General features: G+C 44.8%; 1 protein-coding gene across 1 annotated transcript in view; it reads right to left on the reverse strand.

The window, feature by feature from the left end:
* The window catches only part of CHORDC1 (cysteine and histidine rich domain containing 1), a 28,437-nt gene extending 12,218 nt beyond the window's left edge, over positions 1-16,219 (reverse strand). Inside the window, exons 1-5 of the mRNA XM_075081091.1 lie at positions 15,940-16,219; positions 9,909-9,958; positions 1,438-1,494; positions 810-970; positions 119-219 (exon numbers count right to left, since the gene is read on the reverse strand). Coding sequence (XP_074937192.1) covers positions 119-219; positions 810-970; positions 1,438-1,494; positions 9,909-9,958; positions 15,940-16,003 — 433 coding nt within the window. The 5' untranslated portion in view covers positions 16,004-16,219. The remainder of the gene's footprint in view (positions 1-118; positions 220-809; positions 971-1,437; positions 1,495-9,908; positions 9,959-15,939) is intronic.
* Between the last annotated feature and the right edge of the window lie 3,730 nt (positions 16,220-19,949).

Raw genomic sequence — 19,949 nt, forward strand, 5'->3', positions numbered from 1 at the left:
ACAAGAACATAATTACATTAAATAATTACTTCAGAAACAACAACAACCCCCCCCAACATTTCATTTATTTGTGTGACAATTAGTGTCATACACCTACTTAACCTCCCCATACCCTTACCTTTTTTCTCTTCGTTTTCTGATGACAGTTTCAGTTTATCTAGTGCTTGCTTTAAGGAAGCTGACACTTTCAGCTGCAAATTTGTCATTGGCTCATCTGGGCTAAAAAAAAGTCCATGTATTCATGTCAGCTTCATGAAAAATAATTTACCAAAGACAACAAAGTAGTAACTTTTAATCTTGCTATAAGGCTCTTCCTTTTCAACGCCCCTTATAAAAACAAACAAACTAGATTTGTAAATGCCAAGTCTTACTGTTTATGGAAAAGCAGACTAGAAATTCAGAAGGCAGTCTTGGACTTCAATAGGAAAACCTAAATACTCTACTACAATAAAAATAAATCAGAGAGATTAAGGAATCTAAATACAAGCACCCTAAAATTATTTTTTATGACTGCTTAAAACACTAAACACAACTGCTAGTGGCACGCTACACTACAAGGCTTTAGAATGCAGGTTTTTGCCTCCTGTGAAGCTAAACACTGAGAGATCCAGTACTACCTTCACCTAACCGGAATTCTTTTATCTCATTTTCAAGCTTAAGATAACATCATCACTGCTACCAAATGCTTTTTTAAAATTAATCTGGGAATCTTTACACCATACGAGATGTGTAACACTGAAAAACCAAATGAGCTTTAACTTGGCCAACTGGCCGCAAGTCGGGAAAAACTTAAGTTTCATATACTGTACCTTGGCCTTTTAATTGTTTCCAACGGTTTTGGTGCCTGAATTATGTGTTCTTGAAATCTGGGTTTCAGTTCAGCTAGCTCCTTTCGTTCAGAGGTAGTTTTGACTTCTGGTTTAACAGGCTCAGGAGGTTTCTCACTGTTATGGAAACCCTTTGTACAGCCCTGTTATGGAAAGCATACGTTTATGTATATGTAGTGTAGTTTGTGTGCACAATTAAAAATTATCAAAAATTGCAACAAGTTTTCTTGATTTATTTCTCCAGCCCCACCTTCTCATTAAAACCCACTCTAAAACATTGGCTGCAAAGGAAATCCTACAACTGAAGTGGAAAATATCTTCATTTGAATGTACATTAACGAAAAATCCACGCTTTCCGTAACCAAGCAAAGTAACAAAAAAAAACCTGTCATTCCTTCATCCTTAACAAGCATCTAAATGTTTTGATAGAACTAATTCTAACCGTTAAAGTTTGAAAATGAGACTTGACTTCTATATTATATCAAGAAAAATAGTGCATGCAAGATTAAGATAGTTTTAACAAAAGTACGCAAATTTTAAACATGTAAGCACATGTACAGTTTAATATTTATCACTGTCATTTGACAAGTATAAGATCGTGAGTACGTACCACAATGCTTAAGAAGTCAGAAAAGTCTGTTGTTCTTCTCTTACAACATGACCACCCCTATAAACATTTTGGAATAAAAACAAAACAAGTGTGACTACCTTACTTGGCAACAGCTTATAAAAAGCAAAAGACTAATTATATTCTTTTACAAGATGCGGCACATCATGGTTAGAGATTATTTTCTTCCTTTCTTTGGACAATATTGTCATCATGTGGATTTTTAAAAGCTAGAGAAACCTGTTACAGCTGCCACTTCTAGTTTACTCAGGCTGCATTAATCAGATAGTTCGGTAAACGTGAGGCAATATTCCCATGACAAGTTAGATGCCAACTCAGTACAACAGAAAACAGTAATGTTACTTTATCTCACAAAGTAACATGTAAACAAGACAAACAAATACTATACATGAGACTAGGCTCACCTGTGGCATAATGTACAGGCCCCTTTCCTAAAATGATGAGGTTTTTTTCTTTTGTTGAGCACTAGTCAAGTCTTTCAACTGCTTATTTCCCACTACACAGGGGGAGCTCTGCCTTGCATAGCCATCTATCCAACTACATCAATCATGACCACTTTATATTATATAAACCAGAAATCTGATTTTAGAGAAAATTATCTTGCCACTGTGAATAATGTATCTTAGAACTCAACGAACCTTTATTAAAGGCAACAGTTTGACTAATAAATGCACCAGTGCTTTGAGAGCTTAAGCTGTGTCAGAAAATGGGTTTTAGGTAGGTCGTTCAAAAATATCCTCAAAATATTAACTATTTCCACAGTCAAAGAGACAAAAGGTCTACCCTGCCCACTTCAATTATCTAGAATTTATAGCAGGAAGAAAACTGCCCATGCAAAATTATGATAAATTTTTAATTAGGTCAAGGGATAGGATATGAAGAGGAAGGAAAGAAGTACTTCTTTTAAAACTGTCCATGTATAACAGAATGTGCTGGTTTGGCTGAGATGGGGTTAATTCTCCTCACTGTGGGGTGTCGGCTACCTTTCCAGCTTCCCGCTGGGAGGGGCAGGGCCATGGTGGGGGCGGCTGACCCCGACTGGCCAATGGCAGGTTCATTCCGTACCATGTGACACCGTGACCAGTACATTAAGGGGGGTAGGTTAAGGTTCGCTCCCCTTCTCCCCTCTCTCCCCCGGGGCTTTGCGCCTCTCGTTGTTCTCCTTCACATTGCATTTCTGTTGTTGTTTCTTTTAATTTTCATTATTAAACTGTTCTATCCCAACCCACGAGCGTTACCCTTCTGATTCTCTCCCCCATCTACCGGTGGGGGAGTGAGCGAGCGGCTGTGTGGGGCTGAGCTGCCGCTAAACCACAACAGTCTTTTTGGCGCCCAACGTGGGGCTCGAGGGTTGGAGATAACAACAGCTGCTGGTCACAGCACCATGTTGTCCTTTTTGCAGTTGGTGTTAAAAATCGGTGTTGGTTTGTTTAGTCTTCTGTGTTCTGCTGTGATTAGTAACATTTTGCCTACGAGATTTCTTATACAAACACTCATTTTCAGCTTTATCTGGTATTTGGGGTTTTTGCTGAAACCGTTACTGTACTTCGGATACCACCTTGTTGAGGCGATTAGCAATTATACCTCCTCCTCTGAGAGATTTTATATGGAGGAAATACAGAATAGTACCTTTGCAACTTTGTTCTATGATGTCTGTGCCTTTGTTACAACAACGTTTTTGTATCTTGAACATCCTTGAGTGGTTAAGGTGCACTTATTGTTAGTTTTTGGGCATGTTGCTTTGGTTTTGACTAAGCAACTTAAGAATATCACCCAGAAATCTGCCCCGAGGCTTGACAGTTACGAGTGGCAGAGCATGTGGGATAGCATGGGCAAATACCTAGGGCAGTGGGCACCCCCAGTGTTTTGGGGCTTCACCCCTGAACATATGCAGAATCCTGAAAAACTAGTAGAATATTTGGAGAAAGTATGTTGTTACGCTGGGAACTCCAGAGAGACACAGATAACTGCAACATGCTGGGGTCTGGCCCATGCATACCGAGCCCTGCTCAATAGTATTCAGTGCCCCCAGGGGCAAGAGAAGGTCTCTGGATTGAAATGCAAAGTGACTGGCACTGCAGCCACTCAAACCCCCACAACAAGTACTGGAGCTGGCTCAGAAAATAAACCCGTACCAGTATCAGTTGCCCCCATACACAAGACGAAATATTGGAAGCGATGTCAACTCATTTAGAATGGGATGATGAAAAAGCAGGGCTGTCACGGGGAGAGGAGGGAGAAGTAATAAATGAAATAGAGACCACCCGATCCCTGTCCTTGAGCGAGTCGCGAGATATGCGAAAAGATTATAGCCGTCGTCGTTCAGGTGAGCACATTGTCACCTGGCTGCTCCGATGCTGGGATAATGGGGACAGTAGCCTGGAATTAGAGGGAAAAGAAACCAAACAACTGGGATCCCTTTCTGGGGAAGGGGGCGTTGACAAAGCAACTGGGAAAAAACCACAAGCCCTCAGCCTCTGGAGGCGACTCCTGTCTGGAGTGAAGGAAAGGTACCCCTTTAAAGAAGATGTTACATATCGCCCAGGAAAATGGACAACTATGGAGAAAGGCATCCAGTATCTAAGGGAATTAGCTGTGTTTGAGGTGATTTACGGTGACCTGGACGATCAATGGTCATCCGAAGATCCAGATGAAGACGAGTACACACGACCCATGTGGCGGAAGTTTGTACGGAGCGCACCATCTTCGCATGCAAACTCATTGGCAGTGATGCCCTGGAGAGGTGACGAGCCACCAACGGTGGCGGAGGTGATTGATAGATTCCGGGATTACGACACAAATCTCTGTTCCTCGCTCGTCTCTGCTGTGGAGACACTATCCCAAGAGGTCCAGCAACTCAAAGAAGATCTGTCCTACTCCCCACCTCGACAGAGCAGTGTCTCAGCTGTTAGGAATAAGCGTCCTTTGGCTCAAAGAAGGGGATACACACCACGGGCCACCCTATGGTTCTACCTGCGTGACCACGGAGAGGACATGATGAGGTGGGATGGCAAGCCTACTTCGACCCTACAGGCACGAGTACATGAACTGCAAGGAAGAACAGTCACTCAGGCAGGCTCTTCCAGGAAAGCTGCTGCTCCAGTTTCCAGCGAGCAAGTCCCCAGACAGAGGAGTAGAAGTGCTGATTTTATTTCTGAGATTAATAGGGAGACCCTTGATTCACATTTAGAGAAAGTGAGTTGTGACTGCCATGATCAGGACTAGAGGGGCCCTGCCTCCAGCCAGGTGGAGGAAAGGGATAACCGGGCTTACTGGACTGTGTGGATCCGATGGCCTGGCACGTCCGACCCACAGGAGGAGTATAAAGCTTTAGTGGACACCGGCGCACAGTGCACCTTAATGCCATCAAACTATATAGGGGCAGAACCCATCAGCATTGCTGGAGTGACAGGGGGATCTCAAGAGCTAACTGCATTGGAGGCCGAAGTGAGCCTAACTGGCAATGAGTGGCAGAAGCACCCCATTGTGACTGGCCCAGAGGCTCCGTGCATCCTTGGCATAGACTACCTCAGGAGAGGGTATTTCAAGGACCCAAAAGGTTACAAGTGGGCTTTTGGTGTAGCTGCCTTGGAGACGGAGGAAACTGAACAGCTGTCTACCTTGCCCGGTCTCTCAAAGGACCCTTCTGTGGTGGGGTTGCTGAAGGTCAAAGAACAACAGGTGCCAATCGCCACCACAACAGTGCCCCGGTGGCAATATCGCACCAACAGAGACTCTCTGATCCCCATCCATAAACTCATTCACCAACTGAGGAGCCAAGGAGTCATCAGTAAGACCTGCTCACCCTTTAACAGTCCCATATGGCCAGTCCGGAAGTCTAATGGAGAGTGGCCTGAATGAAGTCACTCCACCGTTGAGTGCTACTGTGCCAGACATGCTAGAACTTCAATACGAACTGGAGTCAAAGGCGGCCAAGTGGTATGCCACAACTGATATCGCTAATGCATTCTTCTCAATCCCTCTGGCAGCAGAGTGCAGGCCACAGTTTGCTTTCACATGGAGGTGGGTCCAGTACACCTGGAATCGACTGCCCCAGGGGTGGAAACACAGTCCTACCATTTGCCATGGACTGATTCAGACTGTACTGGAACAGGGAGAAGCTCTAGAACACCTTCAATACATTGATGACATCATTGTGTGGGGCAACACAGCGGAAGAAGTTTTTAAGAAAGGTGAGAAAATAGTCCAAATCCTTCTGAAAGCTGGTTTTGCCATAAAACAAAGTAAGGTGAAGGGACCCGCACAAGATATCCAGTTCGTAGGAAGCAAATGGCAAGATGGACGTCGTCAGATCCCAACGGATGTGAGCAACAAAATAGCAGCCATGTCTCCACCAACTAGCAAAAAGGAAACACAAGCTTTCTTGGGCGTTGTGGGTTTTTGGAGAATGCATATTCCAAATTACAGTCTGATCGTAAGCCCTCTCTATCAAGTGGCCCGGAAAAAGAATGACCTCAAATGGGGCCCTGAGCAACGACAAGCCTTTGAACAGATTAAACGAGAAATAGTCCATGCAGTAGCTCTTGGGCCAGTCCGGGCCAGAATGTGCTCTACACTGCAGCCGGGGAGAACGGCCCTACCTGGAGCCTCTGGCAGAAAGCACCAGGGGAGACCCGGGGTCGACCCCTAGGGTTTTGGAGTCGGGGATACAGAGGGTCCGAAGCCCGCTATACTCCAACTGAAAAAGAGATATTGGCAGCATATGAAGGGGTTCGAGCTGCTTCAGAAGTGGTTGGTACTGAAGCACAGTTGCTCCCGGCACCCCGACTGCCAGTGCTGGGTTGGATGTTCAAAGGAAACATCCCCTCTACACACCATGCAACTGATGCTACGTGGAGTAAATGGGTTGCACCAATCACCCAGCGGGCTCGGGTAGGAAACCCCAGTCGCCCAGGAATCTTGGAAGTGATTATGGACTGGCCAGAAGGCAAAGATTTTGGATTATCACCAGAGGAGGAGGTGACACGTGCTGAAGAAGCCCCACTGTACAACAAACTGTCAGAAGATGAAAAGCAGTATGCCCTGTTCACTGATGGGTCCTGTCGCCTTGTGGGAAAGCATCAGAGATGGAAGGCTGCTGTATGGAGTCCTACACGACAAGTAGCAGAAACTGCTGAAGGAGAAGGTGAATCAAGCCAGTTTGCAGAGGTAAAGGCCATCCAGCTGGCCTTAGATATCGCTGAACGGGAAAAGTGGCCAGTGCTCTACCTCTATACTGACTCCTGGATGGTGGCAAATGCCCTGTGGGGCTGGCTGCAGCAATGGAAGCAAAGCAACTGGCAGCGCAGAGGCAAACCCATCTGGGCCATCACATTGTGGGAAGATATTGCTGCCCGGGTAGAGAACCTGGTTGTAAAGGTACGTCATGTGGATGCTCACGTCCCCAAGAGTTGGGCCACTGAAGAACATCGGAACAACCAGCAGGTAGATCAGGCTGCTAAGAGTGAAATGGCTCAGGTGGATCTGGACTGGCAACATAAGGGTGAACTATTTCTACCTCGGTGGGCCCATGACACCTCAGGCCATCAAGGGAGAGATGCGACACACAGGTGGGCTCGTGATCGAGGGGTGGACTTGACCATGGATGCTATGGCACAGGCTATCCATGAGTGTGAAACATGTGCTGCAATCAAGCAAGCGAAGCGGGTAAAGCCTCTGTGGTATGGGGGACGATGGCTGAAATATAAATATGGGGAGGCCTGGCAAATTGACTATATCACACTCCCACAAACCCGTCAAGGCAAGCGCCATGTGCTTACAATGGTAGAAACAACAACTGGCTGGCTGGAAACATATCCTGTCCCCCACGCCACTGCCCGGAACACTATCCTGGGTCTTGAGAAACAAGTCCTGTGGTGACATGGCACCCCAGAGAGAATTGAGTCAGACAATGGGACCCATTTCCGAAATAGCCTCACAGACACCTGGGCCAAAGAGCACGGCATTGAGTGGGTGTATCACATCCCCTATCACGCACCAGCCTCTGGGAAAATTGAACGGTACAATGGACTGTTAAAAACTACGCTGAGAGCAATGGCGGGTGGGACATTCAAGGACTGGGATGCACATTTAGCAAAAGCCACGTGGTTAGTCAACACGAGGGGATCTGCCAACCGAGCTGGCCCTGCCCAGTCAGAAATCCTACATACTGTGGAAGGGGATAGAGTCCCTGTAGTGCACGCAAAAAGTATGCTGGGCAAAACAGTCTGGGTTCTTCCTGCCTCCGGCAAAGGCAAACCCATTCGTGGGATTGCTTTTGCTGGAGGACCTGGGTGCACTTGGTGGGTGATGCGGGAGGATGGAGAAACTCGATGTGTGCCTCGAGGGGATTTGATTTTGCGTGAAAACAGCCAATGAACTGAATGGCACAATGTGAACTGCTATATAATATTGTGTGTCACCTCCGTGTTGTATCAATGATATCAGAGTACGAGCCTCCCAACCCATGGAAGATAAACTGTGAAACAAGCAAAGTGCAGCAGTGATGGAATGACGACTGACTCGGTATGCAGCAACCCAACGCCACACACCATCTCTCCCACCCAGAAAGACTGATACAACAGATGGAGCCCAGAGTCATGGACTGGGTGAACTCAATGGACATTTTAATGGACATTTTACAGGGAAGGTCCATGAACTAAGGGAATGATGTCTGTGTATTATGTTAAAGGATGGGAAGGGGAGGGGTGGTGGTTGGTACGGTTGTATTGCATCATATGGGACCTGGGCATGGTGTAAATGGTATGGAATAAGGGGTGGAGAATGTGCTGGTTTTGGCTGAGAAGGGGTTAATTCTCCTCACTGTGGGGGTCGGCTCCCTTTCCAGCTTCCCGCGCTCTGCCGCGTGGCGGGGGGGGCTGGGAGGGGCAGGGCCATGGTGGGGGCGGCTGACCCCGACTGGCCAATGCCAGGTTCATTCCATACCATGTGACACCGTGACCAGTACATTAAGGGGGGGGCAGGTTGCGGCTCGGGAGCGGCGTCGGGGCGGTGGGCGGCTGCGGCGCGTGCGGTTTGTTTCGGCAGTTCGTTCCCCCCCTCCCCTCCCTTCCCCCCTCCCCCAGGGCTTTGCGCCTCTCGTTCTCCTTTACATTGCATTTCTATTGTTGTTTCTTTTAATTTTAATTATTAAACTGTTCTATCCCAACCCATGAGCGTTACCCTTCTGATTCTCTCCCCCATCTACCGGTGGGGGAGTGAGCGAGCGGCTGTGTGGGGCTGAGCTGCCGGCTAAACCACGACAGTGAAAGAAGGAGCAAACACAATCTTTTGAGGTAACTGTATACTTTCTGCCTTTATAATTAGGTAGAAGTTTTAGGTACTGTTATGAGTGCAACTATAATTTTGTACAAAATGAACTGCCATAGCCTAAGTAGCTGTATCGTATTTGACCTAGCAGCGTCCGTCCTAATTTGTGAGCGGCACATTGTGGCCGATTCGATTCCAGAGTCATGTACTGCAATATGAGCAACAGCTCACAGAAAACACACTCCCCAGCACATACACACAAGCTTCCATGAGCCCAAAAGACACCACATTATGGGACAGGGATGAGATGCACTGCCAGTAGAAGCAGTTCCTAAATACCAAGAAAAAAATGCTTCCCCCAAAGCTCAGTTAAATAGCAGTTTGGTGTCCTAAGAAAGGTCACTTAGGCTACATCTGTATTCATATAGTAAACAGTGCCAGGCTCCATTTCTGGACACCAGATTTCTGGCCATACACTATTAAATTAAATTGTTAGAACGATCTCCAGTACTGTTTTGGCAGTTATGTCTCAGATAATTATGTCCCTGTAGGCACTCTGGATGCATCCAGTATCTCCGGATGTAGGAAAACAGTTTAATATAATGAATACGGGCTATGCAGTTGGCCCAAGCACTGGAGACCAGTCACAAGTACACTTAATTCACTGTGGTGAAGCTGTAGCCCAGGAATCCTGCACAGCTGCAGATGCATGGGTGGCCAGTCCCAACTTAATCAACATAATCATTTGTCAGATTAACAGAACACAATTATTTTTTTTAGTAGGCAAATGTCACATATGTGTTAGTTCACTAGCCACGTAAGACCACAAGCAGCTGTTCTGAACTCCAAGCAGGTTAATTAACAGAAAGAGTATGACACGTCTCAATGCCTCCGAAGACCTATTCAGGGGACCTAATTAAATCATTGAGACACCTAAAGTGAATTGATAGGAAACGCGTTATACAGACTTGCATGGCATTTAGACCGTATGAGTACAGTATTTAATTTCTTCTTCAGGTTTTAGTAAGTGTGCTTTTCTAAGTTTATGGGGTTGCTCAAATATGACAGGCTGGACATCTGCTTCTACAACTGAAAGATCTAGAATTAAAAAAGAAAACAAGCATACTGTTTTACATATACAGGAAAAAAAAAGATAAGACTTAAAAAGCTAGTTGCATACTTACCTTGAGAGCATCATGAAAGACTGGCACACCTGGATGGTACGTGCACGAATCTAGAAGAAAATGGCTATTAGTATTCAGGCATACCAAAAATCCTTATTCATCGGATCACAAACCCAGCAAAAGTTTCACACTGGCAATTAATATATGCCATGATCTGTCCCACTTCCCCAGGCGCACATAAGTATGAAGGAAAATACAGACTCCACAGAACAAGATTTCTGAGTGCATATATTAAGCCTAAATAATCCTGATTTTTTCTCCTGTATTATACAACACAAGCCAGAAAGCAGGCACCTAAGACAAACTGCTACTCCATACAGAGCCAGTAGATTTTCTATGGACCACTCCTTGCCTTCATCAATAATTTGTCCTTAATGGTAGTTCTGCAGAAGTAAAAAAGTTGGCCCTATGGCGACCTGACAGACATGAAGGACTGGTTCACATCATCAAATGCACCTATCTGCACCTGGTCAAGGCCTTCTATCTGGAAGCACTCTGTTAAAAAATTCTCTTAACACAGATCCCGAGTTCATTATTTTATCCACGATAATTAGCTTGTTCTCATTTTTCACTGTTTGTGGTATCCTAGGTCTCTTAAGGACTTGAACCCAAAGGCCAATCCTCCACATACACAATTTAGACATGTCAATACTATTAGTAGGTTCTATACAAACACTACACTGAAACATGACTTCCATTAACCGAACTGTTTATATTCACACATTTATCGAGACTACAGCTTTCTATGTAGCAACAGTTCCTTTTTTACGTAACAGATTTATTTTTTCAAGTTTAATAATTGCTCATTACATAACTTCTCTTCGACATATACTGCATGGATAATATATTAATGACCTAATTCTAAAAGAAATGGAAAGCACGAGATATCTTTTGGCCTTTAAAGCAAAATTTTGGCCTTTAAAGCAAAAATGTTCTTAGAAACAGCTAAAATTAAAAGTGACACAAAGACTAAAAATTTTTATAATAAGCCTCTGTAAAACAGAAGAGTGAAAAACATCACAGTGCACATAAGGCAAAACAGAAAAGTGATAAATAACTTTATTAATCACCTACCTACAGATATTAAATGGGCTTAAAGACAAATAACTTTGAGTTTTCATGTTTTATAAATATGTATTTTTAAGAAATCTTGCTTATTGTAATTTTCTTTAGTTTTATATTCAGGGCCTAAGTCTAAGGCACTAATAAAGTCTGACAGACATGTTGCTTTAAGATGACAGTTCACACCTTAACTCAAAAGGCACATATTTTGGGATGTTAGTCCTTCAGCTGGACTTAGATACATACCCATGAACTTCTACCAATTCCTTCAGCTTCAAGATGAAAGGCTAATGCTTTTGTGACTGTAAACCTCACAGTAAAACAACAAAAAGCTGTCTGTAGCAAAGATTATTTCTGAAACAGAGACATAAATTAATATTTCTAATCCCTTACAAGCATGTGGCTTTAAATGAGAGAGGTGCTATTAGTCAGTGTAACATTTTTAGAGACCAAAACCACCTCACTATCAATTAACTCAGGGGCAGCTATCCTCCAGCTCACAAGTCAGACACAGACAAGTGTCTGTTTGTCCACCATCTGGCCACATCCAATCCTTTTCACTTGCTTTCTGAAGCCCTCTCTGCAGGAGTACATCATGGAGCAAATGACAGCCCACTCTGCTGCTATCTCATGAAGGCCATGCATGTTCCACAACAGAAATTGCTGAGACAGGGAGTTCTGCTGTATGTCAAGAAGAGGCAGTGGGGCTGACCCACTAAGCAGTCTGACCATTCTGCGTACCAGAGGACAATAAAATGTCCCTCATTTTCACTCACACTGAGCCCAACAACTCTTATCTGATTAAAGTTTACATCCATAAAAATATTCCATCTCAGACTAGGTGGGGAAAACCTGGAATTTAGCGCACATCAGTAGTCACCTGAGCAGTCAGAAACATGTCTATTTCTGGCTTGTCAGAGCTCAACTTCCACACTTTGGTTTCTATTCTACATTTTTCACTGCAAAAAAATCAAGTCACAACTCCACTGCTTTAAATACCTTTCCGTAACCAGGACAAACTTAATGTTTTTCAAAACAAGGCATTTTCTCTCATCCTCAGATCATTTTTGGAGATGCAAGTACCACAAATTTTCAGGTTGTTTGGTGGGTTCTTTTTTTCATATATTCATATGAAAAATATATTCATATATTCCATACCCAAACCAATCCCACTCTCACAATGCACACCTTGCTGTCTGCCGTTACCTGCTATATCCTTGCTTATTCACTAAAGCACTTCATTAGCCTTTTTGTTAAAAGTCAAAGTAGAAAATGGTACAGGTCATCCAAACTTAGAGGTATTTAAAGTGTGGAATTCTTGAGGACGAAATGAGACATCTGTCTACATGCAACTTGCAAACTGACTTGCTATTTTGTGGAAACACTCCAATATTTTGCAAGCTGTGCTTTACAGCCCCAAAGCAATGGAAGGACATGAAACCTGATGAACTTCATTCAGCACCTTGGGGATGTTGATGCCTTCAAGTGGTCGCTGAAGCCAGGAAGCTAATTCCACTGAACAACTTCTCACGGCGTTGGAAAAAAAACAGAAAACAGGACAAATTTGGTACAGTAAGAACTTACAGATAGTTCACAGAGAAAAGAAAGGCTCAGCCTGAGACAAAGAAAGCCATGGGGAAGACAGAGAATCTGAGGTTGCACTTTTATAGGAACAGAGTTTGAACTGTGGGGACCAGATGAGGTTAAAGAAAGCTGACATTGGGCACACAGACTCAAAATATCTAGGTTACCATTTCTTGCCACTCCACTTCAGAAATACATAAAGTGAGCTTGCAACAGGTCTGTGATCACGTTTATCCTGCAGGTGCAACATCAGTAAGTTTGATCTAAGGAAAAAGGGTATAAACAAGCACAAAAAAGTACATGCTTCTGTTCTGGCAGTGGACCAAATTCAACCACATTAAGAAAGATGGAAATTATAGCCTACACCATGAAATGCCGCAGTACCGAGACAAACGCATACAACACACACTTTCAATGTGTTGTGCGCACCACCTTTACAACTGTCACTGAGCAGCACTGCCTTCAAACCTAAACCAAAGCATGCATGTACTACCTTGTACCACTGTTTTAGCAGCAAAATTTGACCTGGCCTTGAAAGGGGTTAGAAACCATCCTATGGTCATTCACAGTTTTAAAAAACAAACAAACAAAAAAAACAAAACAAAACAAAAACCCCCAACCAACCAAAAAAACTTAAAACCCTAGTAAGGCTTCTGAAGTTAAGCTCTACCTTCTATGTCATATGCTGTATTAAGTCTTCAACAGCATTGATTAACTCATAGTTAGCATATCTAAAATACATGTAAAATTTGTACCTCGCCAGGCATGCCACAGAAGAATAACAACTGTGCGCTCAGTCACCACTGTGTAGATGTACCTTTAATGCTTTCCCTCAGGTTGTTTTTTCTGCCTCCCTAAGAGGCATACAAGTCCTTCATGTCAGCCAGTTGCCACTGGTTCATAGTTTGGAAACAATTAAGAGTTTCTACAGAAAATATATGTATGTATTATTTTAGCCATTTGGTTCTAAAGAGAAGATTAATAGCCTTTTACATCAATCATTGCTATGGGAACATCTATACTGGATATAGACAAAAAACCTGAAAGATCCAATACTGCTTTGAGGCCAGCAGGCCTTATTTTCTACCCACTGTCAATTAAGAAAATTTCCTATTCCTATTGACCTTAAGCTTAACTACTAGACCATATCAATGCAAAACTTCTTATTAAAGGGATACATATTTTGATGTTTGATTAACACATGTAGTAGGCTTAATCCCCCCAGTATTTTAGAAATAAATCCAAACGGAATTCTGAAACACAAACATCTGAACTTGACAGACATACACAGCTAAATACGGATTTAGATGCCTAAGTAGTAATTATCCCATTGCCCTCAGTGAAGTTGAGGCATGTCAAAAGTTACAATCACTCTATTTCCGCTGAAAATGTCAAACTTTGTTTTCTGAAGTAGTCCATGAATAACTATGTTTACCTTTAGAACTGCTTAGTCTAGGACACAGTAATTCCAGTAAGCATTCCAGCCATTTGCCGAACCAAACTTCATCTCAAAAAGTTGTTTTCCCCAATCCAAGCACCACACAATTAGCACAGAGCCATGCCAAACCGATCAGCTCTACTCCAACTTTAATCGCAAACATAGGAACACATGGTAACAAACTGTTATTTTAGTAACAAACACAGGTTATGAAGCCCCAGTGAAAATTTTCAATAAACACCTCTCCCTACTTTGTCTTTTGGGGTAAAGGGGAGTGGGAGGTGGTGGTGGAAGAGATCACTAAATGGAAGCATTCCACAACTATGTTTGCTCTTTCTGTTACTGATGTTAGTGAGTCTTACTGAAAATGCTGCCCCTCTTTGGAAATACTTAGCTGAGAAAAACTCACATGCTTTATACCATGGTTCTCAATGACAGAACATGCACATGCTAGAACATGTTAGATTACTTCTAATCTTGTGGGTCACTAAAAGTTAAGCTAATGCAAAGAAGCCGTTCTAGAAATTCAGCCAACACAGTTACATTAAAAACCAGCTGAGTGCAAGCCTAGTAAAAACCCAGATCACTCTTTTGCAGCCTCAGTGGAATTATGAAACCTAAACTGAGAGCGCTTTGAAGACGTTTCACCAGGTACTGGATCCCCAGTATGCACAGGGGAAGTATTGCCAAGAGCTCCCAGCACTTAGCAAAGCAGACATACAAGTATCTTAACGTACATTTAATTACCTTCTGCAAGTCCACATACTATAATTAGAAAAAAGAAGTAGTTGATGACTGCTATATATGCGACACCCACAGAGGCCCCTAGAAGAAAAATGTCTGTTGCCCAAGGCCTCCAGCTTAGACTCACAGAATCTGGGTTGGAAGGGACCTTTAGAGGCCATCTAGTCCAACCCCCTGCAGTGAGCAGGGACACCCTCAGCTAGGTCAGGTTGCTCAGAGCCCCAGACAGCCTGACCTGGAACGTTTCCAGGGATGGGGCATCGACCACCTCTGGGAAACCTGGGCCAGCACTTCAATACCCTCATTGTAAAAAATGTCTTCCTTATATCCAGTCTAAATCTACCCTCCTTTAGTTTAAAACCATCACCCCTTGTCCTGTCACTACAGGCCTTGCTAAAGAGGTTGCCCCATCCTTCCTATAGTACTGAATGGCCACAATCAGGTCCCCCCACAGCCTTCTCTTCTCCAGGCTGAACAGCCCCAACTCTCTCAGCCTTTCTTCACAGCAGAGGTGCTCCAGTCCTCGGATCATTTCTGCGGCCTCCTCTGGACCCGCTCCAAGAGGTCTATGTCCCGTCTGTGCCGAGGGCTCCAGAGCTGGACGCAGTACTGCAGGTGGGGTCTCACCCAGGCTTCTACCTTTAGAACAGATCACAGTAACGTAGAGAACTGCTCCTTATTGCCTCTCTTCCCTCACGCTGCTGCCAACAGTTCGCTTACTGCAGAAGAGCCTCAGGGCCCGGCTCACGGCCCGCTCCCCACGCCACACCGCGGGGACGGCTCCACCGGGCAGGCGCCCCCGCCCAGCCCGGTGCCGCCGCTCCCCGTCCACCCCTCCAGCGGAAAGCGCCGCAAGAAGCGAGGAAGCAAAGGCTCCCCCGGGGAGAGACGAGCCGGGGACGGCACCGTGCGGGAACAGCCAGGCGGGGGGGGACACACGCAACCCCCCCCCCAAGCCGGCAGGCAGGGCCTTCCCTGCCCCTCCGTGCCGACCGGCCCGGCGGTGCGTCTGACAGCTCCGCACCCCAGAGTGGCTCCGCAGCCGGGGAAGAGGCAGGGCGCGGCGGGCGCCCCGATCGCCCCTCAGACCCTTCCGCAGACACCTCGCAGCCCCCCTTCACAACCCCAAACCGAAAGCTAGGTGGGGGGACGGGACACGGGAAAAGGCACCCCGCGCCGCTCTTCCTTCCCCGCTGCTCTCACCCTCCGTGTTGGTTTCGGGGTCAAAGCGCTGGCCGCAGCCTCGGTTGTAGCAGAGCAGCGACATGGCGGCGCTGCCGGCCCCAGGTGGTGGGGAGAGCGGAGCCCGGCGCGGCGGCAGGCGGCCGGAAGCCGGGCAGCGCCGGGGGCGGAGCGGCTCCCTCGGCGGAAAGAGCCGGCCGGAGCCTTCCGGAATCTTCACGAAGCTTCGGGGGAAGGGGAGCGGGGGTGGCTGTCACCGCGCAGGCGCCGCCGGCCCCCGGAGGAAGAGCAGGGAGGAGAGGTAGGGGCCGGGAGGCAGGGCGCCGCGGGGCGCATGCGCAGCGAGGCGGGGCGCGGAGCGGTGACGGTGATGGCGGCGTTGGCGGGAAGCGGGGCGGTTGTACCCGGCTCGCTCCGTGGTCTCGCCGCTCCCCGCAAGGCTGGCAGCGGGTCTCCGGGCAAAGCCCGTCCGCCGCGGCAGGAGGAGGCGGGCGGCGGCCCCCAGCGGGGCTGCGGCTGCGCTGAGAACGTGGGTTGTCCGAGGCACCTCAGAAAGTACGTGTTACACAGGAAGACTGTAATTCGGCAAGGATGCACGCTTACTTCCTGAACGTGATACATCTGGGTTTAATTTTAAAGAAATACTTTTGTCTGGTTAGTAAAGCATTGTCTCATTTGCACAGAAACGAAGATGGTAACGTCAAAATTGACCATGAAAAAGATTTTTCATGTTCCCTCCATTCCCTGAAAGTTACCCCGAATGCTCCTGTTAGCTGACCAAATTATGTCCTCTGTAGTGTGCCAACCTGTTTGATGTGTTATAATAGTTGTATGTAATAATTATAGCTGTCTACATTTCTGCAGGTAAATACAAATTGATTTCGTCTAATTAAACATCTACACAGTTCTTAAAATAGAAGTGACTAGGTGTTCGTACGCCATATGACAGATCTTGAAGCACGTGTGCGTAGAATGAGCAGATGAAGTGATCCCTACACGTGCTTCATCAAAGACAGTTCAAGGATGCGAAAAGGATAACCAGGAGGCTGCTTACTGAACTTCTGCAAACTTGTAAGTTTATGTGAGATGTGCTCCGTTTGCTTTGTTATCTCTCTATCTTAGAGAAAGACGCACCTATTATTGGTCAAGAAACACATGTTTGCTTGAGCCATCAAATACCAAGTGCTTCCTTCTGATCTGGAGCTCCCACTGAGGCCTGTGGTAAGACCAGGAGGATAAGCTGCTTAGCTTCAAGCAGAAAAAGTATTCTTTTGGTGTTTGCTGGGGCTGTTCTAATGTATAAATACATGTGGTGATAGCAGTTTGGAAAGAAAGGAGAGAAATAAGAATATAATTAAGGTTTATGCTTCCCTTTATGCAGCATCAACTTCTGTTCTGAGAATATTTGTGTAAAAATTCAAAAAGCCTTATTTTACTAGTACGATATTTACTGGATTAAACACTGTTCCTATGACCTATGCCCAGAGGAGGCCGCAAAAATGATCCAAGGGCTGGATCACCTCTGCTGTGAGGCCAGGCTGGGAGAGTTGGGGCTGTTCAGCCTGGGGAAGAGAAGGCTGGGGGGAGACCTGATTGTGACCTTTCAGTGCTTTAGAGGGGGACTAAAGGAAGGATGGGGGCAACCTTTTTAGCAAGGCCTGTAGTGACAGGACAAGGGGTGATGGTTTTAAACTAAAGGAGGGTAGATTTAGACTGGATATAAGGAAGACATTTTTTACAATGAGGGTGTTGAAGTGCTGGCCCAGGTTGCCCAGAGGTGGTCGATGCCCCATCCCTGGAAACGTTCCAGGTCAGGCTGTCTGGGGCTCTGAGCAGCCTGACCTAGCTGAGGGTGTCCCTGCTCACTGCAGGGGGTTGGACTAGATGGCCTCTAAAGGTCCCTTCCAACCCAAACGATTCTATGATTCTATGACCTTAGTAATGGAGTTTGGTTCAAACACTCAGAGAAAACTTGTGGGGATAAAAATAAAATTCATATAGTTCCCAAGAAGTATCATGTGGTACTTTTCCACACCTAATCACTGTCTCACTGACAGGGAGACATGCCTTTAGATCTTACAGAAAAAAATCCATCTAGAATATGTTTGTTTCGTAGTTTAAAAATCTGTAGTGTATTGCATTAAAGGAGATGAAAAACTAATCTGAAAACTTGGTTTGTTGTTAATTTTAATAAAGACATAATTGGTTCTCTGAAGGTTGCTGAGCTGTATCTGTCTTCTTTGCATGTGATGTTAAATGGAATGAGTTTTGTTTCACAGAACAGCGTACAAGTAAATAGTTTTGTAATTAAGTGGGTCTTTTGAAATCGCGTATATTCTGCTTGCACAAAACGCTACGGATTCACAATACGCAGTAGTCATCTCACAGAAATCTGCATAGCTTCAAAAAGGCAGTTTCTATGCTTGGTAGAAAGGCATAAGAGATTTTTCAACCCAGTTTTGAAAATTTAAGGAGTGACTTGTTCAAATAAGATTTAGATAATAACCTTGTCTGCATAATAATAATGCTTCATTTATTCCTGTGTATTTTGTGTAGAGACCTCTGTTTTTAATTGGGATTCAGAATGATATGGAAGAACTGTCTAATGGTTGGTCACTGGAATTTGGGTCCCTAGAACTTAAAACATTGAAAGTACATATAAAATTTTTGCTGAGGTTTGTCTTTTGTTTTTAATTGCAAAGTTTTCCAGAGCATTAGGCAAACTTTTATGATGTCTTCAACAACTGGATCTTGTGTTTGGTGTTCTGAGATATTGTATTTGAGAAATAGAGATTTGTGTTCCTATAGCTTTTTTTATTTTATTTACATATGATCTATTTTTCTCACATCAGAAATTCTGCACTTAAAAAAAGCACTGTTCTACAATGAGCAGACATACACAGGAGAATGTGCTGCTGCTCTGGACTTGTGTGTTTGCACACATTGGGATAGACTTAAAGGGTTGGTGGGAAATACTTTGTCAGTGCCAGCCATACTGATGGTAAGAACACAGTTTTTTTTTTCCTGATATAGATTATTACAAAATACCAGAAATGTTCTGATGGAGGGGAATTTTGAAGTAATTCTAGAGATGGCTAAGACTTGATCATACTTTGTATAATTCCTTGGAAAACTGCCATTTGTGATCCAGGGTCACTGAGACTGACAGAATGATATAGGAAAAATCAGTGGCTGGAAAGGGAAGCCTCACATCTGCAATCCAGGGATCAGATGCACAGTCTTGAGAGTAGTGATGATTGATGGGATTGTTATTATTATTCCGTCACTGGAAGCTTTAAGAGGATGATTGGTTTTGTATGGTATTTACTAGTTTTATGTGTATGCGCACACATATATATACATGTATATATAAAAAGTATCTTTCAAGCGCAGTTTATATATCAGAAGCAGGAATTGCTCCAGGAAATTCATGTCTTGTTATTCAGGGGGTCAAAGTACATGATCAGACAGGGAAAATGAGTTTGTCTTGCAGTGAAGGAGTTCAACCTTTTCCTCAGAGAAAATAACGTTTTAACGTGGGATTCATTACCCGCAATCTGGACTGGAAGATTGAAGTGGCACAGCATCACGTTCATTGTGACAATATTTTCTTCTCTTCCGAAATCCTCTCTGCTTCCCCCAAAGTGGTAGTTAATAGATTACACTAGTACGAGCAGGAATGTGTGTTGCCTTTTAGAGTGCAGAGCTACTGCCCATCCTGTGGCCTTGAGAACCCATGAAAAATATTTGCTTATTACACCCTAGAGATGACCACTGTCATGTGAAGCCTTCTCATCCTTTACACCCGCCTACCATGAAATACTACGCGTTGTTGTATTATTATTAACATTTATGTTCCTAAAAGCAATGGTTCAATACTTTTGAAGACTTGTTATAGAAGTTTTCAGTTCTCACCCGAGAGTACTGAGGGAGCTGATGGAGGAGCTCGCGAAGCCACTCTCCATCATTTATCAGCAGCCCTGGTTAACTGGGGAGGTCCCAGATGACTGGAGGCTTGCCGATGTGACCCC

This window comes from Phalacrocorax aristotelis, chromosome 1 (assembly GCF_949628215.1).
Source record: "Phalacrocorax aristotelis chromosome 1, bGulAri2.1, whole genome shotgun sequence".
NCBI classification, from domain to species: Eukaryota; Metazoa; Chordata; class Aves; order Suliformes; family Phalacrocoracidae; genus Phalacrocorax; species Phalacrocorax aristotelis.